Genomic DNA, 27,220 nt, shown 5'->3' on the forward strand with positions numbered 1-27,220 from the left:
CTCTGTTAGGCCCCTTTCACATGACGCTATCAGTAGCCACCATTAGTTTAAGTCCCATAGTTTCCAATGAAGTCTTTCATACGAGGCCATCGCGGTAGTGCATGTAGGTAACCGCTACTGACGGTGGCGCGCGATCACTTATTTCTTGCAATTACCCGACCCTTTCATACTGGCGTAACCAGTGACGGCCACCAGTGGCATCGTGTGAAAGAAGCTTAATCCCTCCAAATACTCACACACCGGCTAATTTTTTTTTTTTTTTTTTTTTTTTTTTCAAATTTACTTTCGTCACTTTCGATGATGGCACCTGGACCACCTATAGCAGGCTGCTCCTTCATCCACCTCTCACACACCTCACCACAAAAGTTTCTCCAGCCTGCAGTGGTATGACTGCCAAAATTCAAAACTGTCTTGACAGTACGCCTGGAAGAAAAACTTGGTCAAACAGATGTTAATCAACAGCAGGGCAACACTTGGAGGTACACGTGCCTTCTCCAGCCAGGTACTCTTGTAAACACCTGCTGTGAATCCGCACCACACTATCCGCTTGTTTTGTGGGTTAGTTTCTTGCCTGTGATCAGGCGGGATTTTCTTTTTTTTTTCTAATTTTATACGATTTACTACAGTTCCTACAGGTGTTATTAAAATAAACTACGCCGTCTTCTTGAAGAAATTTAAGATACAGCTCATCTTTTCTTTTAAATTTCTGAATGATGTATTTAAATGATAAATGGCAGACGCCACACGCCATCGTCACTCAAAGGCAGGAGCTAGACTGTTTGGCTTGAGCTTTTACAGTTTTACACAGATTCATGTTGAAAATTTAGGGACAGTGATCGCTGATTATCTGTGCACGAACAAATGAACCGCTGAGTCTACGCACTGTGACATACCATGCATGCACGAACACATGCCCCGTCGTCCGACACTACCAAGACTACCATCTAGTAGGTGTTTACCGACATGCAAAAATTGCACATGCCACCGCAGCAGAACCTAGCGTCATGTCAACTGCAGGACGTGGTGGGTGGTGCGCTTTGACTAATGGGACGAAATAAAAAATAAAGAGCTTCCACATTTCCCTGGTATTCCCACAGTTGTTTTTACCTCAAGATCATAGCAGGAAGGTGAAAAATAGATCCAGACTCTGTCATGATCGACATATTACCCTAGGTATCTCAAGGTCACAGTGAAATATCGCGTTCAAGGGAAATGTCAGAAAAGTGTAGATCGAGTTGCACATTTTAAATCTATCGCGATTCTTTGATCTAAAAGCAAAACATCTGTTTCAGAAATCAAATGGTAATGCATATTCAAACATTATAATAATTAATACAAACAAGATGAATATCTAAAATATATGTATACTTCAAGTGATGGGGAGTATGGTAAACAAGTAAGTGTTACCAGGGGGCAGCACCAGACATGTCCCCTTCTCACACAGGAGCAATATCAAATATGTCTACACTGTCATTCTATACACATAAAGATGCAATGAGCTTATATATTATAATTTCTTACACAATTCCTTCAAAGTAGTAACACAGGCAAAATTGAACTGTATTCATGAACAAAAGTATTTAAGTTGATTTTCTAGTGAATTGGCATTTAGATTCATTTGCTCATCTCGAGATTTCCAAAAAAGCACACCATTGATTGGAACGTATTAATGTAGAAGATAGTAAAAATGAAGAGAATATGTCTGTACCATTTAAAGCTCCAAATTACATAGATCAACTTCCTACTATATGGATACAACAATTCTAATTGAAAATAGGTAACTCGAGTGTCTTACCGAAAATAATGTTGTTTATCTAACCAAAACAAACATCTGATTGGCCCACCTTAGGTGAAGTTATACACGTAGTTGGACAACCAATTAATTCCTGCTGCAGTGTCCTTGCCACTACTCCATGAACCTGTGGCTTCCTGTATTCCTGCCCTGTTACTCCAGACCAGTCCTGATTTTTTTTTTTTTTTTCCGCTTCCTGAAAGAGATGGTGAATTCCCCTCGAAAATAAATATATCCATATATCACGATGTTAAGTCCTACTATACAGTAGTCTTTTTTTTTTTTATTGTTCAAATCAATATTTAGATATGCAATATGCCATATTCAAAATATTGACCACAGTATTACTAAATAATCACGAAAAATATTTATGTTTTGACCAACTTCTCTCAAAATTATCCATGCAAGATATTTGAAAGTCGATGCAGAATTTTGAAAGTATCATCTGTATGCACATGGGATTTACAATAACGATATTTTGGCTCATGTCACAAGGAGACATGCAGTAGCAATGACATCTAATTAATTAGTTCCGAAAACTCCCCATTAACTAGATGTCCAACTACATGTTTTTTAACTTCAACTAAGGCGGGCCGGATCACACATTTTTGTTTTACATCAACTTTTTTTTTCTTTATATTGTGCGAAACAACATTCTACAGTTAACATTTTATATATATATATATATATATATATATATATATATATATATATATATATATATATATATATATATATATATATATATATATATATATATATATATATATATATATATATATATATATATATATATATATATATATATATATATATATATATATATATATATATATATATATATATATATTTCAAACAGGATTTATAAATGATCCACAGTTTGATAAGGTATTGGCATATATATATTTCAAACATACAATACATTTAACTGGATGTTCTAAACTGGAGCAATAAAAATACATCACACAAATATAACAAATAACCATAGGTGGAAATACTTCATAGTAAAACGATGCCCTGTTAACATTAGTATATGAAAGTATAAAAGAGATCACACTACACATTAAGTCTTTTTCATAGGTACCTATTTTTGTGTATACATGTGTCAATTGAAGTGAATGCAACCTTGTAACATGTATCTCATCCCTTATTTCAGGAACCATATGTACATTTTACATCCTTACAATATGGAAGGAATTAGTGAACTGGCATGCAAGTCACATTAATCCACTAAGACAATATAAGCTACCTCATAAATTATCAAAGTTTAGATATACATGCATACTTCCTCTAGTACTGCTGAATCCCTATGTCATGTAAAACATGGTCCATTTTGTACACATCTTACATGTACATCTACTCTCAATGTGCTGTGCAGTGCATTCTTTTGTCTATGCAAAGAACTACTACAATAAAAGGCTTTCTTACAACTTTTAACTTCTCTAAATACTTATTAGACAGATTCTGTAATGAAAAAACCTGAGATCTTTGTGGAGAGGCTTGTAGGAGATTGCTTCTGCATCTTATATTTCTCTGACTTTTTAATTATGACCATGTGTTAGCAATTACTAGTCTGTTCTAGAGTCACTTTTACCTTAATAACATGAGTTTTGAAATGTCCTTAGTTTTGATCTATCCCAAACTGAGCTACTAAATTTAACATTTTCAGAATATTTTAAGAATTTGGGTATCATCAATACATCACTGTCTTGTTTCCCATTATTTTACCATTATACCACACAACACAAAACGCTTGATCTTCATAATAAAAAGGAAGTTACTGCATTACCATGATAATGACTGAGGCAAAGTGAATTTATTAAATCACTAATGAGCATGCTTGTAACAGTTTTGTCATCCATCAATAGGTCATAGTGATTATGCACTAGTGATCTAATTCAATATCATACTTCATTCTTCCATACATTGAAAGCAAAGTACAGTATAGTATATGTAATGTGTGTGTGTGTGTGTGTGTGTGTGTGTGTGTGTGTGTGTGTGTGTGTGTGTGTGTGTGTCCATAAAAATCAGATCTAGACTGTACTTGGTATATGAGATTACAAGAGTAATTTGCAGGGACCAACTTGACTTGGTTTCCTACATCAAAACATGACATGGCAAAGAATAGAAATTAATGCAATAGCAGAATAGTGGGATAGAATCTGTTATCTTGCTTTGATTCCCTTTGTAAAAAGTAGTACTCCAAAGATTCTTATGGTATTACCTATTTTCAACAAGTCTTGTTTTTATGCATTTCATGTTAAGTAAAAATATATAAACATTCATTATTGAATACCTAAGATGCACTGAATGATACTTTACATAAAATTTATTATCTAAAGTATACAGATCAGTCTTCATTCTGAAAGTGACTGCAATGCTTCATAACTCCAACATTCATTGCTAATGTAATGCTCATGACAATCTAATAAGTTTATATGCTTTCAATATTTTCACCTCCAAGGTTATCAGTTTGCCTTCAAATTCAGTGATCCTAAAAGTTAAGCTCCAGAATCCTTACACTTCTGTACAGGTTATACTTCATAACAAAGATGCTGCTGTATCAGCTTTGTGCATTTCGTTGTTGATTGTTTCATTTTGTACAAGTACTACAGCTATTTCACTAATTACTGTACTATAGCTTTTTCAGTTGTGTATTTAGCTGTAGTTGTAGCACACACAGCCTGCATTACACTTATGTGATCCTGGCTCTGTACCAATACATCTATTTTTTTCTTTAGTTGGTGTACATTCCTTGCCTCTATAACCTCTTCATATGGTCTACTTGTATTCCACTATGTGTGTGTGTGTGTGTGTGTGTGTGTGTGTGTGTGTGTGTGTGTGTGTGTGTGTGTGTGTGTGTGTGTGTGTGTGTGTGTGTGTGTGTGTGATGACAATTTCTAAGTAAAGAAAAAAAAATGTTTTACATCTTTCAAAAAATTAAAACCAAAATGTAACTGCCAAGTTCACAATAGTGCCACACTATGTTTACTTGCAGTAAAACAGTTTTATGATATTGGCAATTATCTTTATCAAGCCTTCTTAATGTTATAACAAGGCCACATGGGAGGCAATACTTGTTACCATATTATGTACTTGCAAACCTCAATGTTTAATTAAAAATATATAGATAATTAAATTGCATTACTTATATAAAAGGGATCAAAAATTTAAAACTGGAAAGTTACTCCAGAGATCATTCTAAAATGTAAGCCATGTAAGAATCTTAAGTATATATATATGTAGCAATATATTTGTAATTAAACACATACATGACAGGCACAGATGACAAAATAACCAAATAAAGTCCAAGAAAATTGTATAAACCAATGCCTTGGTTGGAATACCTCTAAGAAGGAAAGCCATGGCAGAAATCTCATCACCTCCCTTCAAATTCTTTAGTTTATGTCAGTGTTATAGTTGTCTTAAATTTATTTATTTCACATACTCTTTTTACTTCTTCCTAGTTTACATTTGCTATAAATATTGATTCCCTATTACTATCACCTTATTTTTTTACTTACTTATTTATGTTTTCTTTCCAATATGCACTGTAATTTTTGGATACTGGAGACACTGAAAGGATCTCCTCCATGCTTGCTAAACATTCCACTCTTTCACAGAGAACAAATGTATTACAGAGGTAAATAATATCCTGTTCCTCTGCGACTCATTAAGCCCCATCAACCGCATATTCATAAGAACATAAGAACATAAGAAATAAAGGAAGCCGCAAGAAGCGACCAGGCTTACACGTGGCAGTCCCTGTATGAAATATACCTATCTATTTCCATCTATTATCCCCATCCATAAACCTGTCTAATCTTCTCTTAAAGCTCTCTAGTGTCCTGGCACTAACAACATGATTACTGAGTCCGTTCCATTCATCTACCACTCTATTTGAGAACCAATTTTTTCCTATCTCCTTCCTAAACCTAAATTTTTCAAGCCTGAACCCGTTATTTCTTATTCTACCCTGGTTGCTGATCCTAAGAATTTTGCCTACATCCCCCTTGTTATAACCATTATACCACTTAAAGACTTCTATCAGGTCCCCTCTTAACCTACGTCTTTCTAAAGAATGTAAATTTAACAACTTCAATCTCACCTCATAAGGAATACTCCCCATCCCCTGTATCCTTTTAGTCATTCTCCTCTGTACTGATTCTAATAGACCTATATCTTTCCTGTAACGTGGGGACCAGAACTGCACAGCGTAGTCTAGATGAGGCCAAGTATAACTTTAATATTACTTCCAGCCTTCTACTTTTAACATTCCTAAAAATTAATCCTAGTACCCTATTTGTCCTGTTTTTGGCTTCTGTGCATTGTTTCCCTAGACGGAGTTCAGAGCTAACTATAACTCCTAAATCTTTCTCGTAACTTGTACCTACCAGAGTTTGGTTGTTTAATGTGTACCTATTGTGTGGGTTTCCTCTACCTATGCTAAGTACTTTGCATTTATTGATGTTAAATTGCATTTGCCATCTATCCATCCATTCATTCATTCTATCTAAATCTGCCTGCAAGGCGATGGCATCCGATTCTGACCTAATTAATCTACCTATCTTTGTGTCATCCACAAATTTACCAACATCACTACTAATTCCACTATCCAAGTCATTGATATATATTATAAATAACACTGGCCCTAATACTGATCCCTGTGGCACCCCATTAATTACATGACCCCACTCAGATTTTGAGCCGTTTATTACAACTCTTTGTCACCTGTCACTAAGCCATGACCCTATCCAGCCTAACACCTTCCCATCTATCCCATGTGCCCTAACCTTTCTCAGGAGCATGCTCTCCCATAATCCACATTTCATTTTCATTCTTTTATGTTTTCCCATAATCCACATTTCATTTTCTTATATTCACCGATGAATCAGAAATATTCCCTAAAATGCTGTCCTTAAAATTATATACATCAATAATAATTTTTCTTTACCCTTCTAGCATTAACATAAGTAAGTTACCTTCTTTTTTCCTCACTCTTCCCCTCTTGCAGTTTACTTGTCGACTACCTGTTGTACTTCACACACCATTTCCATCAAAGGGACAACCAGGTAGGTCCATGACGTTCACTAACATTGACATATATAGTCAGAAAAAAAATTAAACAACATAAGTAAATCAAGTGCATTATAAAATTCACATATTAATATTTAATAAAAGTTTTGCAACTACATCAAGAAAAAATATTATAAAAAATTAAATATCAATTTGAGAGAATAAAACTGGGGAAAATTAAGTAACAACTGATTGATCTAAATTTCTGTGTTGACCAACAAACATGCACAATTTGACTGTGTGTGTGTGTGTGTGTGTGTGTGTGTGTGTGTGTGTGTGTGTGTGTGTGTGTGTGTGTGTGTGTGTGTTTCATAAATGTGCAGTATTTACTGAGAGAGAGAGAGAGAGAGAGAGAGAGAGAGAGAGAGAGAGAGAGAGAGAGAGAGAGAGAGAGAGAGAGAGAGAGAGAGAGAGAGAGAGAGAGAGAGAGAGAGAGAGAGAGAGAGAGAGAGAGAGAGAGAGAGAGAGAGAGAGAGAGAGAGAGAGAGAGAGAGAGAGAGAGAGAGAGAGAGAGAGAGAGAGAGAGAGAGAGAGAGAGAGAGAGAGAGAGAGAGAGAGAGAGAGAGAGAAACTCCAACTTAGACAGGATTTACTTTATGTATACAAGTGACATCAACAGTAGGTGAATGTGACCAATACTTGCCAAAGCAGTGCAAAACTCAGGATACTAAGAATTTAGGACAAGGCATGACACTTGGGAGAGTACTGTATATATATGTTGTGTTATTCAAATGTAGTAGCAAATGTGCTCATTTTGATGCATTTTTTTTGGGGGGGGGAATTTTTTTTATTATTTTCTGGTTCCCTGAAACCAATTAATTTTTTTTCCCATAGGCTCTTCAGTCACAATAACACACATCTGCCATAACAAATGCTACCTTGGAACGAATCATGTTTGCTGTCACGTCATGTTTTGTGGAGTAATTAGATACACAAATAATGTACCCAAGACTAGCTTTCAAAATCAGCATTTTTCCCAAATCTAGTACAAGATCATTCATGATTTAAAAGGATATCTTAAATATCTTAAACATACCATTATGCCACGAGATTATCTTATTGGAAAAGAAATTGTGCAAAATGTTGATCACACCAACACTGAACTAAATACATTAATGCCACTTGCATCAGTGTATGTGATATCCCAAGCTAGAACTACATTTATAAAAGATGGCAAATGTGTTTCATTCATAAAATATATCACATGTTCAATATAGGTACAGCCATAGAACATTACCTAAATATAGGAGAGTGCTAAAGTTAACAGGTTTCTCTACACTTGAGGTAGAAATAACGGACAGGCTGTATAGCACAAGTCCAGTACATCACATAAAAAAGTTGGTGAATACACATGTGTTACAGACTTGGAACATTCCCTATTTTTTACTTGGATCAGTCCAACTTTTTTCATTATCATTACTAATAGTTCAGCTTTGTTCATTTCCATCAGAAGTGATAAGGCTTTCTTTAATGCAAGGAAGGAACATGGAATGATGCACACAGCAACAAATAATGTCCACACAGCTCTGGTAGTTATGGGATATTGTTTCAGACTAAGGAGCAACCACACCCATAGGATGACTATGCCACTATGAGCAATAGTGGTGTTTTGGGAACTACAGTACATGGCCACAAGTTATTATTACAAATGAACATTATTGCAGCATCAACCATGTGAAAGTGGGAAATTACACTAGATTTTCACCCAGACAGGACTTAATCTGTAGTAAGTACAGAAGTGAACAAACCTCTACACATAAAAATATCAGATTAATCATAACCCTAGAGCAAATATGGCAAGAGCACACTGGGGATTGCCTAACTGCCGATTGCCAATAGTCTGTTTCTTAGGCTGAATGGAAAATCTCATCTATCAACCTATATAACAGGCCAATTCCACACAGGGTGGCCCAGACAAAGCACCACACCCACTCACACATATCATTCACACACTAACCCCCATCAGCCCTTGATGGAAAGGGATAGTCTTGTGGACTGCCTTATTACAACCAAGCTTAGGTATAGCACAGCTGCCCACTTACATCCATAGCAAGGCCCAACAGCATACAAAAACCCAAGTTCATTTAACGAAGTGTCTATATGGCAACTGTTCCAATGGTGTTAAGTTAGCCTATGTGCCCCAACTAGTGATGCAATACATATTTCTTTTTAAATCAGCATTTATTCTGAGGCACAAATATATATTTCACTGTATTTCAGGCAATTAACATATGTACCCAACTAGTATGTACTTATCACTTGACAAGGGATTTAAATAAATTCAAATTCATAATTTCAGTCGAGTGATGAAATGATGCTTCTGCATTTATTATGTAACCCTTAAATGTTTCTATGGACCTACAGTGCAACCACCAGAGTGCTCTATGAGAGGTGAGACAGATGACTATAAAGCAATAATTCATTGCAGTCCTCCACTTAACAGTGTGAAGAGGCTGATAATGGACTTTCTTTTAATGACAAGTAATTCTCTAAATTAAGTGAGTGAATGAGTAAATTGGAGCACCAAGCAACTAAGGCCATAAGGCAATGACAAGGAAATTCTCTTTATAGTGAGTGAGTGAGTGAATGAATTTAAGCACCAAGCATTAAAGATCATTAAGCAATAGCTCTTAACCCCTGGGTTGCGACCCAAAATTGGATCACCAAGCCATTTCAATAGGTCACTTTTATAACCATAACTGGGCACGATAATGAAAAAAATTATCACGATAACCGATAAATCAATAATGATAACCTTATTGGCAATAATCGATAACTAGCGATAAATTTATCACCAGATAAGTGATAACCAATAAATTGATGAATCTAAAATTCCAATACTAGCAATAACGATAATGATATTTTAAACAAAAAATTGATAAATCCAAATCTTTATTTTTATCTTTATATTAGAAAACTTCAAGAAAAAATTACATGTTTATCCTGTCTCTTAACAAATGAAAAGTACTGTTTTAAGTAAAATAACTTCATTTGATTTTGAAATATTAAAACTTCAACATGCTCACGTTCCAAAAACTAAAATTATCCATTATCAGTAGCTTGGAACCAAAAGTATCGGCAATACTGATGAATTGATAATGTGGGAAAAATAACTATCAGATAACCAATAACCTAATATCATTGTCGTGATAAACTATCACATTAATTTCTCACAATAACACCCACCATGTTGATAACATTTTGAATAGGTATATTGGGAAAAAACTATGCACATATATATCCTTGGTGACCCATTGAAATGGTTTGGTGATCCAAATTTGGGTCACGACCCAGGGGTTAAGAACCACTGATCTACATAGTAGTTGTGACACTGCCACATAGAGGTTTATAGCAGTTTTCATTCACATATACTATTACTGATAGAAATGAGTTTTTTCCCAATTACTACCAACAAAAAAAATGTTTTCTTCCATCAGTATGAAACTGCAAACCCATGAAAACAATTAATGTTTCAACATCCAGGTCAATAGTCATAAGAGTAAAGACAAGATACATTACATACACTGTAATGGTCAAATGTCTGCCATCAGAAATGGTACTAAGTGTACCTCATCTCTGATACTCAATACTAGATAAACAAATTGCTGAAGAATTAGGGAGGCACTGTAGTATGAAATATAAAAGATAATCACATAAGATATTGGTACCTTTGGGCAAAATCATAGAGAATGTTAATTTCTAAAATCACTACAGTACAAAGTCCATACATTTCAAAATAACAGATGGTAAACAGACCTACAACCAATTCTTTATAAGTTTTAAACTTTTATCATATATAAAGAAATACCTCTAAATTATACAGTTACATACAAATATACAAACACTAGTGTTCAACAAGTACATCTTTGATGTTTTCATAATCTTAATATAATTTAACTTAATCAATTTACTTACAATAAAAATATTTTTAACAACACTGGGAAAGGAGTACATTGTTGGACTAAATTTAGTTTTCTTTTTCTATTTTGCTTCCAAGAAAATAAATGATTATTATGCTTTTGACAAATTTTCATATTTTCTTGTTTTATATGACAAACCAGGTACGTAAACAAATGCTGTAGAAATGTGTTTGCTTTAATATACACACACAAGCAGGAAGGACTGCTGGCACCTTACTCCTGCCAAAATCACAATTATACAACTTATTTCCTGTACCTATTCAATGCAAGATAAACAGGATTGTAGTAGGGAAAGGAGACAAAATCAAATTTTGTCTCCTGCCAGTCCCAGATTCACACCTGAGGCATTTTAGGAGTGAGCCAAACACACTAATCCCAAAAATGTGTTATGCTGGCATACTGAAAAGTAATGCTGTGAGTCATATTGCCATAACCCCATCACAAGATACACAATAATGATATAAGCAAGCAAAGCCTTACACTTTCATTAAAAAAAAAAAAAAAAAACATGCATTAGGGAGCTCAAAGGGGAAAAGGGGATCCACACAGACTGGACTTAATAGGTCATATTTTGCTTACAAAATTAAAAGCATTCATCACTATTAATCACTGGTGATGAAAATAATGCACTCTTTCAGATAAAAATGAGCACAGATTATGTATGATGAACAAATTAATATAAATAATTTATGTATAATAAAAAAAATGTGGTGAACAATGTGATGATAAATAGTCATGTCTGGTACAATGAAAGCATTGTGCTTTTAATAAAATTAATGACATTACTCTGCAGTACACTGCACAATGCTGTATTATACTGCACTACTCTGTGTTGTCAATCAATCATGCCTGGTATAATAAGAGAATTATGCTGCCCTATATGGCACTGTACTGCACTATAATATTATTGTAGTGCACTGTACAATCCTGTACTATAATTTAGTCCATAGTATATTCCTTTATGGCACTGTAACAACTACATCCTCTGAATTTATAGAGGTCATTCAGTGAACCCAGGTAATGCTGCTACTTTATATTTGTGGGAAAGTTAGCTGCACATCTTGTACTACAGCATCAAATATTCAAGTCTGATTAATCTACAGGGATCTAATGTACTAACAATACTTAAGAGAAAAATCAATACATAATAACTATTGTAGATATAAGTAATGTTAAAATGCTTTTCTATACTCAAAACCATCACAGACTGTCAGTCTAGCACATAACATGATACAGCACATAAATGTAAGGGTAGTCATTCAAATATTTCAAGTATTAGTATAATGAATAACCTCAGAAAACTTCACCATAGTAGTCCAAAGCTGAAAATTTCCAGAGGTTCATACATTTAGGTGTGGGCCCCATTGGGAATTCAGCTGTCTACTGCATGACCAAATCTGACTACACAGTACAAGAATACCCTTGCTATTACCAACCCCATTTCAGCCATCTCTCTCTCTCTCTCTCTCTCTCTCTCTCTCTCTCTCTCTCTCTCTCTCTCTTCCTTTCATTTAATTAATTAATACCACTGTGCATGGCAGGTGCAGGAAGGGAAGCTTCCATTGTGTGAGGTGGCCAGAGAAGGAATGACCTCAGTCACCCCCCTCCATTTGATTTGTGGTGCATGGCTGTGGCCAGCCACTATGGCCCTGGTAACATCAGAAAGCAGTGTTGTCAAATGTTGTTAAAGGCATATACTGTTCCCCTTAAAAAAAGAAAACTAAATATTCATGGCACTTTAAAAAGAAATGGGAGTGTCGAGATTCATTCTGAAGTAAAAAATAGTTAATGTACTAGACAATAAAAATAGTACAGTGACAGAGGTAGCAGAGCAACAGACAGGGGAATCTCCATGGCATCCATGCTTAAATCCTTAGAATAAAGTGGTTTGGCCATGCTTAATCAAGACTACAGTATGAATCAAATTAAACATGACATCCTACTCCTGAAACCTTTGTATCTGGTTTAGTAAAAAAATAACAAAAAGGAAAACAAAGGTGCCAGCTTCATTTTAAAGAAATAATGAATGTAATTAATTAATGTGTTCTCCACCATAATATTTCAAGTCAAGAAGCTTTTTAATAATCTTATTTGTGTACGATAAAAGTTTATCTAAAGTCCTATAAAAACAAAGGAAAACCACATTAATATAACTGTACTTAAGGTGCACACACACACACACACACACACACACACACACACACACACACACACACACACACACACATATGGGAGATCCCTCTAAGGTGCACTTAATGTGACATGTATATGCACAGGGGGATACCCTATCCTTCAACTTCCTGGCTTGCAAACATCTCTGATCATCCAACTTTTCATATAAAGTCTCAAGAGAGGTTAAAAGCTAACTTCCAAACTCAGTACATTTTTGTAAATAAAGGAAAGCATGCTTAAGATTTATGCAGTCACGCAAACCAACAAGTCTCCCTTATCATAGAAAAATGCGAAGAAATCCAAATAAATTTAACTAGACGAAACTGTCAAAGCAGCAATTAAAAGCCAATGTCTGGGTTATTACTACTGACTTAGCATCAAGTAATGCATCAGCACCTTCAAAAGTTACAAAACAAATATTCCTTCCTTTTGTGAACAGGTATTTCACATATTTAACTGATTTTAGATCTTTGTGGCTAACACTGAGAGCTTTCCTATTCAACATGTTCCTCAAGATCTAAAAATGGAGTTTCCACACCCTCAACATAGCAAACCTCTCCATAGAACAAGCTTCACATTAAATGAACTCATGACTGTTAAGAGGTGAAAATAATATATACATATACATAATCAGTATAATACAGTCTATCATAATTCAAGAAACTAAAATTTTTGAAGGACAGTATTACATGTCTCTAGGTCACCAATATTTGCCTAAGGCTAATACAGAATCAAATGGCTGATTCACAGCCTAAATTTTACAAATAATACTGTAACATTGTAATTAATTTGTTAACTTATCTATAGAGCTTTGTAATTTAAGGATATTTGATGAAGAAATGTACGAAGCCCTTAATTTGCACTTCACCGCACTACGCTGCATAGTAATCTACATTTTGGTCCTAGTTTTGATATAATGTGTGCAGCAATAAGAAACAACATACATGACCACATTTGAATACATTTTTTTCTTTGTTATCAATAAACAATGATAATCTCATGTTGCACATGATGATATATTTACCTCTAAGCTGAATTCACTCTGAATTCATTTCCTAGATGCACTCCACCCTCCTTCCCAAATAATTTGCCATTGTTTCTCAGGTATGGGTGACCTACATAGCACTGATCCCTCTTGTCCATTTATGACTCCAACCTAAACTTGCCGCACAATACAAAGTAGCAGTCTTTATGTAACTCCAAGGACCATTAGTTGGCCTTATCTCTCAAATCACAAATTCTTGTCAGACATTACAATTTATATCACTAAATTAACTTGGTTATTCATCATGAAAAATTATTCATGATGATGTGCTTCACTACAAGTTGTTATCTACAAATATCTTGTTATTTATAAAATGTTATTTTTTACTAAATATATTTACTTTTACTCTAATTAGGACTTAAGTAAACAACATACAGCTAAAGACAAAATCACTCATGCAAGTTAAGGAAAGAAGGAACAGCATCTAATCACTCCTATGGAATTTTGTGTTCAGTATATGCCACATTGTTACTGGTATGTAAGAAACAGGTAACAAATGAGCAATAGAATAAAAGCATTGACAGGCATTCTTATGGGATGGAGGAATTTTTTTATGACCTTGATATTATCAGTTACAAAAATATTAGTTAGTGGGTAAATTTACTCATAAAATTCATCTTCAAAGGAGTAACTAGGAGGTTTACTTATGCTGTCAGAATTTTATATACACATAATGATCAAAGATATTCCATGAATTGTTTCCAAAATTCTGGAAAGTATACCACTGAACTATTTTTTCAATCACTTCACAGAAAGAGATGGATTTATTGGACATACACAAAATAAATAGAAAGTTTGTCAAATCTGTGACCAATGATAAACAATGAAAAGTATTGAACTTACATGAAGCATGCAAATACTAAGTAGCAGTGAAGAACAGGACTTTCCTGATTTACACATGTTGGAAGCACATATATTTAGAATGAGAGGTGTCCCAAACTTGACAAAAATATTTAAAACATGAATATGCATGGAAATGGAAATAATCAACACTACGATACAGAGCATATGGTAAGTTTGGATGGTCTTATTAACTTAATTTGTATTTTTTAAATTTTGATTGCAATCTGAATTACTTACTACATATTACATGTATTTACTTGGAATATATCCTTCACATAAATTAAGAACCCACTTTACCATGCATGCAGCTTTACACTAAAACACTCACATCATGCACATTTATATGAATTGGAAGATGAAAAACATGAAAATCAACAATAATAATTATTAATCAAAGTAGAATGCAGAACAAAAGTTTGCATTTCTGACTGGAGGGTTTGATATTCATATACTAATTTAAAGGTGATTACAACAGTAATATGAAATGGAGAGAAACATGCAAAAGCTATTTGTAGTTGGGATAAATGTGTTGTGGGAAGCAAAATCCTCTTGACTCTCACCTTTCACAACAACTGAGTTCCTGAGCCAGTAGTGCAAAGCAAATTTTTGAGCTCAGCAGTCCTTCTGACTCCAAAATAAGTTGAAGTTCTAATAAACTATAAGCAAGTCCCACTAAACTTGACTTATGATGCCATAAACTTGATTTATATTCCAATAAATCAGACTAAGATTCAATTAAACTTAACTTGGATACATTTCAATTCACCCAAGTTATGTGCTAATTACACAATCATAAGATAACCATACACAATTTAGGATTCCAATTCTTGCAAAAGCACATCAGAGTTACATGGAGAAAATTTTTGGATAGGTTAACCATGTGTAATTTCATATTTCAAGATTGGTGAGGGTCATCAGAGGAGCACATCAATTTTCCTGACATGAATAAACTTATACTCTTATCTATATCCACCACAAAAATAAAGCTGCAAAGATTCTGCTGCTTAATCGATAGTAAAAAATATATATATATATATATATATATATATATATATATATATATATATATATATATATATATATATATATATATATATATATATATAATTTTCCTTAATAATAATATGCATTAATAAACAAGATATGATCAATAACCTGCAAGTTTAGTCATCCAGCTGTCTGAACTCAGAATCACACTGAAATTCTTAAAAATTGTGAAGTATTTCACAATCTGGTATCACCTCCTGCTAACCTTTCATATGCTCATCCTGATTTCTTTAAAAAATATCATTTGACCATTGTTGCCAATTTCTATTACTTTCTTCACACATCAAGCATATATCACGACACATTTGCAAAATATTGCATCCCTTCAGATGATAAGAGACTTGCATATTCGTTACTGATTAATTGAAATTTCCTTCCAAAATTTCTATTTACTATTAACTTTTCATTGTTTTATTTATATTGATTTTCTTTTACTTCATGATGTCTTCATAATAGTTTTGGCTTCCTTGAATCTTTTTAAGTCTGCAAATAAAGACTTTCTTCTTTGCAATATCACCCACCGTGCACTGAACTAGTTACTTGATTGCCATCTACCCATTATAGGTACCAACTAATCAAGATTCTGTGACACCTTTGCTTTTCCTGATGGAATACATTATAATGAAATATTACCTACAGCATAAAACTAATGCTGCTTAAACCTGAATAACTTAACAAACTTAAGTGATTATTTTTTTTAGGCACTGACAGGCATGCAAAATAATCAATATACCATATCATCAATGAACAGCAATATTTTCCTGAAAACTTTATAAAATGTATCAATTCTAAAGTGCACTGAGAGATTGCCATGTACTGCTTGTTCTACATAAACTAGATTTACTTCATAAAGTACTTCTAACACTGACTGGTACACAATAGTACAGGATATCACCATGCACTAGATTACATCAATGTAAAAGTTGACGAGTTTCATAAAGAATATATGATAAATACCATATAAAAGTGAAACATTCATAAAAAATACACATAACTAGATGTGTTAGGCATCAATGGCAGTGTGATCTGATGGCAAGTGGGCCTCATTAACCTTTGGCGGCTGTGGTGGGATGTTTTTGGCTTTCATATACGAAACAACCTGGTCTGGTATCTCTGCTAGAACCTCTCGTGCCAGTCTAAGCCTAGCCGTGCGAGGATCCCCAATCCCCTTCAAGAAATCCCTGAATGGAACAAACTGAACAATATCTCGGGAAGCATACCGACCATTGCTGGAAAGACGCACCACATCTCCATCCAATTCTTCCATGTTGTCAAAATCTGCATTACCAACCCCAACAATGATGATTGACAGAGGCAAGGAGGAGGCATTTACAATAGCCTGGAATAAAGATTGGAAGATCAACTGAAAAATCCTGAAATAATTATCAGTAAAATGAAAAATAAGTCAGTAATTCAAAACTATACCTGTACAGATTTATATCTATAGAAGATCTTAAAACAATCTTTTGTCATGCAGCTTGTTAAAGTTGTGACCTTACTGATGTGGTCAATTTGTTTAAGTATTCAGAGTCCATGATGTATCATATCTTTTCTGAGGACTCTACCATAACCTCTTAAGAGATAGAATGGGTTTCACTAACAAGATGCTTTACTCAAAAACATCTAAGTCTAAATGTTTAATGGGACAGTTAAACATGGTCCATTATTTCTTCAAACCATTAGACAAGCAAGTCTAGAATTATGAGGAGCACTGTCTTATCTAATTATATAATACATTTTATACATCTTTTCCTTGGAACTCCCTCAAGGGACTTGGAATAACTGGTTGATCACTTCCTGACTCACAAGTAAGACTATGGAGAGAAGACACCCACTTACCTCTTTGGTCTGAGGCATATCTGTAATGATCCCATCCGTCAAGATCAGAAGAATGAAATACTTATCCCCATCCTTGTTTGAGGCAGCAAAGCGTGCTACATGGTTCACAATTGGGGCAAAGTTGGTAGGTCCATAGAGCTGTACACGGTTCAGGCAGTTATAGTAGGCCTCAAGAACTCCTGCGTATACACAAAACTTGGTACATGGGGCAAAAAAAATCATGTACAGATGAACTGAAAACAATGGTCACTTTAACATGTGTGAAAGGAACTTATGAAAAATTTTGTACTTTATATTGATAGCAGACAGTGAATAACAGAGACAAATCTGAACAAAGCCTTAGTTGCCTTTTACAAAGCACAGGGGATATGGTGGCAATATCTATCTAACATGGTCTTGGAATAGCAGCCAAGCTGGAGTAGAAAATATCAAAGCTCTTAATTAAAAAATTCAGATTCAACACTGCTTATAATCCAAAAGCAATTATGAACCACCACTAGGCTCACAAAGTCTTATAAATTGCTATCAGTCAATACTTATTGGAATCATTGTGCATGCATGGCCAAATAGCAAGGACTCTTAAAGGGAAAATATATTAATTCAAATAGCCCTGTAATTATTAGATCATATACTGACTTTCAAGTAGCAGCTTTCCACTACATTGGTGAAGTTGATTAGTCATAGGAATACAAGGGTTTTCTCAATTTTGACAGTTATGCTTGTAATGATTGAAAAATAGTTTGCTTAAAGAAAGTAATCTGCTTAAGGAAATATTCACCATGTGGACTTACTGTTAATTGTCTTCATTCATTTCTGCATTCAAGACTTATGTATGTTATATTAACTAATGAACATCACTGCAACTAACTTCCAAAGCTTGTAACTTTTGAATAGAAGCACTTTTGTACTGTGTAAAGCTTACAGCAGGATATTAATTGAAAGTGAGATAACACTTTTAAAAACTGCTAAATTGACAAATAGCAAGCAAATATAAATTCAGGGAGTTTCCTGAATTCAAATTTCAATTAGAAAATAATAACTATGACAATGGAAGCAAGGAGAGAGGGAGAAGCTGCAATTATCTATGAAAAGCCAGTCATAAGTCATGAAACCTGACATGCTAATTTCCTCTGTGCTTTGCATTTTCTGTCATTATATTTTGTAAGCATCCTTTAAAAAGATCGGAGGACTTAAGATTAAGGGAAAGTGCTAAAGACAGTAGAAAAGAGTGTGATGCATTAACAGACTTCTGACTATGACTATGCCATATACATAACCAGTAAAGAGGGAAGCTGAGGCAAGGCTCCAATAAGCACAAACTCATTCTCCCAATAATAGTGACAAACATTTCCCAATAAAATTAAAATCATAGTCAATGATGCAACATACCCAGGATTCTTAGCATTAGGCTGACAACAGAAACTGATTTATCCCTGCTGCACCATATCTGACCCATTTCTTTTTGCATATCTGACCTAATCAGCTAATTGGACCAGATGCAGGTGAATCTTCCATGAAGGTCCTTGAGGCTGTATTCCATTTATGCATTTTAACTTGTCCAGACATCTCTTTTGCATTTAACAAACTCTCTTCACACTATCTATCCATCCCATTTGTAATAGGTGTGTTACTTGAATTTGTTATCAGTTTCACTTTTTTTCCTGAATAAATTTCTTTGTTCTAATGCTGTATTGAATGTCTCACTTTATGTATGGTAACTTGTTAAGTCATAAAAACATCTACTGATGGAACAAACAAAAATTCAGTAAATACCATTATCTTTTCTTACTGCATGAAGTTTCAAGATGACACCAAAAACAAAACAAAAAATCTCTAACACGAACAACTCACCCTGGACTCGATGACAAAAGGGATTGGAAGGATCCCCATTGACAAAGAACTCATGTGACACTTGTGTGTAGTCAGGAGGCATTCTTGCTCCAAAGCCAAGAACAGGAAAGAACTTGTCTGTGTCGTAGTCTTCTATGATTTCTCCCACTGAGGTGATGGCACGGACGTACTGATTGGGAGTTTGTGAATGTAGAAAGTGAAGTGATTGTGGTGACTTGGGATCACCATTTGAAGCTGTAAAGTACAGAATTATAAAAAAATTATTGGACATGTTTTGTCAGAGTTCCATTACACTCTCCTGTGTTTGTGTTACATTTAACTAGTTGTAACATACAGGAAAGAAGCTATGCTCATGCCACCCCATCTCCATGTCTACTCTTATCCAACTTATTCTTAAAATCATGGATGTTTTTTTTTGCACAGACCACCTCCTCTTCCAGTCTGTTCCATGCTTCTATACTTCTGCTTGGGAAACTATAATTCTTCACAAAGTGTGTGTGTGTGTGTGTGTGTGTGTATGAATTTATGCCTTTCTTCAAACCTTGACTCAACCTCTTTTCTCTTTTGTGCTGTACAAGAGAAAAAAAGTTGCTGAATCTAAATGGCATATGGTGAAAGAAAAAGACAGAAAGCATAAAAGTAAAAATGCAACACTTCTGATAGAATCAAGATACCAATAACTATACATGCAATGATATTTGGATGTGTGATGAAGAACAAAAGTCTTAATTGTTGAAATTTGTTGCTTGAGAAAAGGAAGTGGCTTGACAACACTATATGGTTAAAAGTAATGAACTTGGGTATTACAAATCAAGTACTGTATTTTCTTGTGTACAGGTCAAGTTCTGAGTTCCAAATATTGGGGGTCAACCTATGGCATACAAAGGGACTAAAATTTCTTAGGTTGGAAATTCTGAAATGCAAACATGATACAAAAGGCCAAGAAATACTACACAAATACAACAAAAAACAATAATGGAATAAAACAGTTAGTTTTGTAATATTTTGGATGAAAAATCACTGTGGTAAATTACACAATAACGGAAAATCTGTAAATTTTATGTGTACATCACCATCATTATTGATTACTCAATCATTAATTAAACAAAGAATAACAGTACATAACATCTGCATAGTGCTAGTGTGAATTAATGCTCTAAGCATAAAACTTTAACATTTGCATGTGGTGCTGGCAACTGTTATTGTTTCAAATCAAATTTGTAAAGTTTGAAAATGGTGTGCTTCTCTTAGTTTTTTAATAGAAAGCATGACACCTTACCACTATAAACACACCCTTTTAAGATAGGGAGGAAATTAGAACAAATTTTCATAGCTCACAGAGATCTTTATATTGTGTTAAAGTAATTTGACTATAATACTGAAATATTTCTCAATCTTGCTACACTGAAATTTCAATTTTCTGCCTTTATACTGTAATATCATAAATATGTCAATTTTTCAAAGACCATCCAGTAACCCTAAGTTACTTTGAAAACCTCACTTGGCCCACAACCATGGGTTTGGGAACCACTGGACCGGAGCTTGCATGGAAGAAGTGTAAGGATAGACACTACTCTGTTATGCTAATTTTTTTCAAGAATTAGTCATAAAAAGATAATAAAGGTGAGAGTTAAATGTGGGGTGACCAAGGTCAAGCACAGCTCATGTGGGTTGGCCACATACTGAAAAACTGAGAAATAAAACATACCTGTGAAATCAATGGCAATGAAAGCATTTATCTCCATGCCACCTTTAAGGTAATCAAGAAAGGAGAATACTTGTCGAATGTGAGCCTTGTTCACAAACACCTCCCCAGAGTTTTTGTAGCTGCTGCCCTTCTGCATCTGTTCAGCCCATTAAGAAAACATGTTAGCTAGAAAGAAACAAGCCACCTCTTCTTATGTCTAAAAGAGTACTGACTGTTGTGATCAAGAATGTAATAGTTAAAATTTAAATCCCTTACTTATAATAAAAACCAACATATTTCCAGTACTTTCACTTTTTCTCATACTTATCAATATCACATACATATCAAAAATAAACATATGTACCTTTCTTTGCTCATTGATCAGCCAGAGTGGAGTTTCTCCACCAGGTCCTTCAATGATCTTTTTTACTGTAGTGTAAAAGGTGCCAATGTGCTTGTGACTACCATTAACTTTGAAATTATTGCAAACAACCTTAATATTGCGATCATAGTCTCCACTACAGAATGATCGCAAGGGTATGGAGAATTCCTTCCATACTGGGTCTTCTGCTCCACGTACATGTTCAGTACGATGCACAAGAGTGAATGTTCCATCTTCATTAGCTTTATAAAACTCAAGAAATGGGTTGATAGTGGAACAGAACCAGCCTCTATTTTCAAGATTCCTCCCAAGAAACTGAACAACAATTTCCTCTTTACATGAACTAAGTTCTTCTGCTGTGATGATAATGTAACCACTATCTCCAGGATGGCTGCGATCCAACAGAGACTTTTGGAGAGTCCGAGAACTGACTATTTGTGCCAAGGTACATTCACACTCTCCAAGGTAATCATGGTTATCAAGGGATGGTGAATTAGAGTCAACATCAAACAACTTGAACTTAAGATTTTGTTGTTCTTCAAAGTGATAGGTGAGTGGGATCTTAGTGGCAAAGTCAGGGTTGAGTGTATTATCTATACATTCAGTTCTTTTAAGCTCAGTCCACTCTTTTGATCCAAAAGGCTGATAAAATACTACACACAACGGATCTGACTTTGAGAAGACATCTGTGTCACGTAGATTCCTGGAAATAGACAAATATATTTAAATTTAAATCATATCGTAGGCAACTCAGAATTTTTCTTCAGTAACCTAATTAAACATTTTACACCTTATATAATACAAATGTAATACAATCTGAAATAATGATAAGACACTATCTTTATTATGAATACCATGGTTTCCACCCACTAATAATGCATATATACATACAGACATACATCTTCCCCATGAATATTCCATTCTACATACATTCATTTACCTAGTTAAAAATTCAAAAAAGTCCTGCAAATGAAGATGAGCAAAAATCACTAATATGATAAGGATGGTAATGCAGATAAGAATTATTTTTTCCCAGAAAAGTATATGAAAAGTAATGTACATAAGACAAAATATGCAGGGTTTACAAATATATGAAAGTAGCTTTCAGTATCATGACAAAAAATGTTGATAAATGATGATACCTACATCAATACAACTGTGGTGTGGTTAATACATTTAAAACACAAAAAAATTAATAGAAAACCAATAAGCAAAGAATACCTACAAAAATTACACTAAGCTTATAAATGCTGCTCTCCTAGTAAAGGTTAGAAATATGAAAGTTACTCATATTATGAAAAAAAGAGGAAAAGGAAACATTCATTTAAGTATAAATTAATAAAAGGACAAAACAACAGACAGGGAAGAAATTATAGAGGTGGATGACTAAAATAGCCAACAGTATATGGACACAAATTAATAATTTAATGTTTAAATAACAAAGAATCTCAGTATATGGACACAAATTAATAACTTAATGTTTAAATAACAAAGAATCTATGTTTCTCAACTATGAGAAAGAGAAGGAAACTGTTACCACTTCTGTGGTAGATATGTCTTTTTTTAATATGTTCTGGTACACTTTCAGAAAGTTTAACAAAGCATCTTAGAGGCATTTCTCTCACCTAAACCTGTTGAATTTCTTTCTTTATACTCTCAACAAGATCTAATTATCAGCCATTTTGATAATTCTTTTCTTTCTGTCAATTACTTCCATAATTTGAGGTTTTGTTTCTGTGAAGTAACTGTTTCAGGCTTTCTAGTCCCATCAATGTTTTCACAATAATATTTCCAATACATGAAGCACTCCAAATCCTTTTAATACCTTTTACTTATAAATTATTGACAATGATATTCTTTCAGATTTGTTGCCTGCATGCTATTTCCTCAAAATAATAAGCAAACTACTCTAAACATCAACACCAATCAATCTTCTGTCAATCACCTACTTGCATGTATAAACAAAGGTTATAATTACATTCATCACATTCACATAAAAATGGAGATGACAGCCTCTTTCTTATACATTTCTTTCTAAATGTTACTAAACATTTGTAAATAAGTTCAGATATTTCAGCCTTCATTTTAACATGCAGGTCCAAGAAATAGTGGCCACTATATAATGCTACTTACTGTAACCTTCACCAAATGTAGGTCAAAGAAATAGTGGCCACTATCTAATACCACTTACTGCAACCTTCACCAATTTGTCAGCATACTAACTAACCTATATATATATATATATATATATATATATATATATATATATATATATATATATATATATATATATATATATATATATATATATATATATATATATATATATATATATATATAAAGAGAGAGAGAGAGAGAGAGAGAGAGAGAGAGAGAGAGAGAGAGAGAGAGAGAGAGAGAGAGAGAGAGAGAGAGAGAGAGATTAGTATGATATATATATATTTTTTTTTTCTTTTTTTTTTTTTGGTTTAACGTCCAATTTCCCTAGTTCATCAGCAATAGGACAGTGCCTCCAAAAGACTTTGGATACTAACCTCTGTATAATGCTGAAAATGATACAGTAATGAATTCAATGTGAGTCAACAATAGAAACCCTTATATATAAAAAAATGCAATTCAATCCTAATCAATGAAATTTAATAGTGTTCTCATTCTCACCTGCAGGAAATAGTAAGCTCAACTAAGGAAGTGGGAGATGCTGCTGAGCCAGCCATGATCCAGTTATCACGAGCTATGCTACTACTTTCTACCTTTCTTGATAGCTTCCTACCTCTCTCTCTCAACAGGAAGGATCACACTCCTACAACAGTCTGAAACAATGCATGACATATTACACACAGAAAATATAATTTTCTGAAACAATGCATGACATATTACACACAAAAAATATAATTTTCAAAAAGAAGGGAGGAATGGTGAGCAAAGGGGTGTTACAAAGAGGGACAGTAAGGTCAGTAAGATTCAGTATTTGACATATGTCTTTTGTGACCACTCCTTGCTTCAGCTGATAAAACAGCTTTGTTTTAAACAAAGTGTTCTACTAAGGTAATGTATGATGCCTGGAAAATAAACAAGCCACAATTACATAATACAAATGTTAAAGTTTTACTAGAATGGTGAAAGAAATTGAAAAATACACCACATAACTATTGACAATGAGAAGACTGTGAGTGTGTTGGTGAAGAAATGGTGCAATGAGGGACACAAGTATGAACTTCACCACAAACATGGTGTTGGGCTGTCCCAAAATGCTTTTTTTTTTCTTTTTTTACTTGTTTTGCTGTAAGCTGAGGATATACCTTTAACTGTCACTTGATACCATGTGGATACCATGTGAGGTATTGTCAAACAATACCCACCATCATGTTTGTGGTGAGGCACATACTGCCATTCAACACACTCACAGTCTTTTCATTGCCAATAGTTATGTACCAAATTTTTCAATCATTAAATGTTAGGTTAGGTCAGTTGACCTTATGGGCGTGTCTAGTAGGTTTGGGGGAAGGTCAAAGGGAGCGTATTGGTTGAAACTACAAATTTACCATAAATTAATTATATAGTAGCACTCACAGTCTCCCTCCCCATATAAAACTAACCCTAGAAGCTCCATTTAATCTGGGATGGCAATTTTACCCTCTTTTCACATACTTGACTGGGCACCAGTGTTGATGTGTTGTCCCTGGCTGGCTGGGCCGCATCCAGCAGGTCTGAATTGCCAGTTATACACTTTCCTTGCGGTCTGTTACCATGTGGGATGAGGATACTCTCTCTCTCTCTCTCTCTCTCTCTCTCTCCAGACAAGATATATGATCACCTTTACATCACTAGACGTGCATAGTCTGTGTTTATTTTAGTGTGTGTGTGTGTGTGTGTGTTTCTCTCTCTCTCTCTCTCTCTCTCTCTCTCTCTCTCTCTCTCTCTCTCTCTCTCTAGGCAATAGATATTAACATGGACCATACATCCACACAATGGGCATAGTGTGTGTGCTCTCTCTCTCTCTCTAGAAAATAATTGTGTGGTTTATGATCGTATCTCTTGTTGAGAGAGAGAGAGAGAGAGAGAGAGAGAGAGAGAGAGAGAGAGAGAGAGAGAGAGAGAGAGAGAGAGAGAGAGAGAGAGAGAGAGAGAGAGAGAGAGAGAGAGAGAGAGAGAGTATATCCTCACCTGACATGGTAACAATGCGGGAGGGCCTGCACGCAGGAAAGTCCCCACACACTATGCGCATGTGCGAGCAGTCTCACCTAGTGATTGGTGCGAAAAGTTTAGCCTCGTGAATGGCCACCACCTTCTCATCAGCTAACTTAACATAACCTAATCTAACCTAACTTAACCTAACCTTACCTAACCTAACCAAATCTAACTTAACTAACCAAACCGTACCTAACCAAGCCGAAATAATGTGTTATAATAAATAAGAGACCATATCAAGTAATTTGGTACAAGGTAGTTAGGTTAAGGTTAGGTTAGGTTAGGTTAGATTAGATTAGTTAGGTTAGCTAATGAGAAGGTGGCAGCCAATCACATGGCAAGACTGCTCATACATGCACAGAGTGTGCGAGGACTTTCCCATATGCAGGCCCTCCCAGCAATGCAAGGAAAATGAATAACTGGCAACTCAGACCTAATGGACACGGCCCAGCCAGCCAGGGACAACACATCAACAATAGTGCCCTGACTGCAATCGGATCATATCAGATGATATCGTCCAGTATAGCTCTTGCAACAGTACCAGACTTCGGCGAATTCTTCTATTAATCTTGTGCTGGTGTTGGCTCTGGTATCTGCTCCCCTTGCTCCTCCTGCATTTCTCCCTCCCTGCTTACTCTCTCTAAAAGTTTCAGCAATTTCATAAATTCAAAATACACCCTTTACATTTATAACTGTCCCCATCTCCCACTCCTTCAAATAATAAAATTTTACTTATTTCTACTTCCTCCACATCAAACTTTCTTCTTGTCTGTCTTAATGCTGTACAATCTCTCAAGAACTGTTCTAGGGTTTCCACTCTACTTTCATCACAAATGTTGCAGCTCCTCTGTCCGTCTGAAAATCCTCTCTTCCAATTTAACGTAAGCGTATTTGTTCTCACCTTAATCTTCCACAAGAAGTTTTCTCCCCAGACAATTTCCCAAGCATAACACTACACACGCGACTTGTGTTACACAACGAAAGAATGTGGAGTTTTCCGAGTTCACTGAGTACGAACTACCAAAACTTGATCATCTCTTTATCATCTGTTTAATTTGGCAAGAAGCTCTTTTCGAGTTTCGCCCCGATCACTTAACTCTAGTGAAGGTTGATGACACTGGTGAAAACAAATGTTCTTGCTTGGTACACAAGGAAAGCGGCCCAGCAGTGGTCGTCTTACCTCTACGTGCCCTGCGTTGTGCAGTGTTTACGTCTACGACTCCACTGGCGCAATTGCCCGTCTTGTGATGGTGACTGTACAAAGCCACGCCTCCTCTTATCATCACTATTATTATTGTCTCCTGATTTAGTATGTATTTGACAAAAAATACTAGAAGAATCAGTATGCAAAATGCGGCATATTGTTCCTATTAACGTG

At 34.8% G+C, this 27,220-nt stretch overlaps 1 protein-coding gene across 3 annotated transcripts; it reads right to left on the bottom strand.

The window, feature by feature from the left end:
- Positions 1–2,671: 2,671 nt before the first annotated feature.
- On the bottom strand, positions 2,672–27,180 carry LOC135102963 (copine-8-like). Of its 3 annotated transcripts, none has more exons than XM_064008709.1 (7): positions 27,023–27,179; positions 24,313–24,464; positions 21,637–22,357; positions 21,294–21,429; positions 19,586–19,819; positions 17,735–17,913; positions 2,672–17,234 (listed from the first exon to the last, which is right to left on the bottom strand). In XM_064008709.1, exons 2-7 carry the CDS (start codon positions 24,366–24,368, stop codon positions 16,899–16,901), a joined length of 1,662 nt encoding a protein of 553 aa, XP_063864779.1. In that variant the 5' UTR covers positions 24,369–24,464; positions 27,023–27,179; the 3' UTR covers positions 2,672–16,898. The 3 variants fall into 3 exon arrangements, with proteins under 3 accessions (XP_063864779.1, XP_063864780.1, XP_063864781.1); XM_064008710.1 differs by lacking the exon at positions 27,023–27,179 and adding an exon at positions 26,744–26,978; XM_064008711.1 differs by having other exon boundaries at positions 17,095–17,913; positions 27,023–27,180.
- Between the last annotated feature and the right edge of the window lie 40 nt (positions 27,181–27,220).

Source organism: Scylla paramamosain, chromosome 8, assembly GCF_035594125.1.
Source record: "Scylla paramamosain isolate STU-SP2022 chromosome 8, ASM3559412v1, whole genome shotgun sequence".
Taxonomy (NCBI): domain Eukaryota; kingdom Metazoa; phylum Arthropoda; class Malacostraca; order Decapoda; family Portunidae; genus Scylla; species Scylla paramamosain.

Bases quoted from the DNA above. Each gene is read 5' to 3' on its own strand.
- LOC135102963 (XM_064008709.1), bottom strand. From the start codon at position 24,368: ATGGCTGGCTCAGCAGCATCTCCCACTTCCTTAGTTGAGCTTACTATT. The intron at 21,430-21,636 runs GTACATATGTTT...TGGGCTGAACAG, and splicing joins TGATCAATGAGCAAAGAAAG to ATGCAGAAGGGCAGCAGCTA. The intron at 17,235-17,734 runs GTAAGTGGGTGT...TCTTTATTCCAG, and splicing joins ATATGCCTCAGACCAAAGAG to GCTATTGTAAATGCCTCCTC.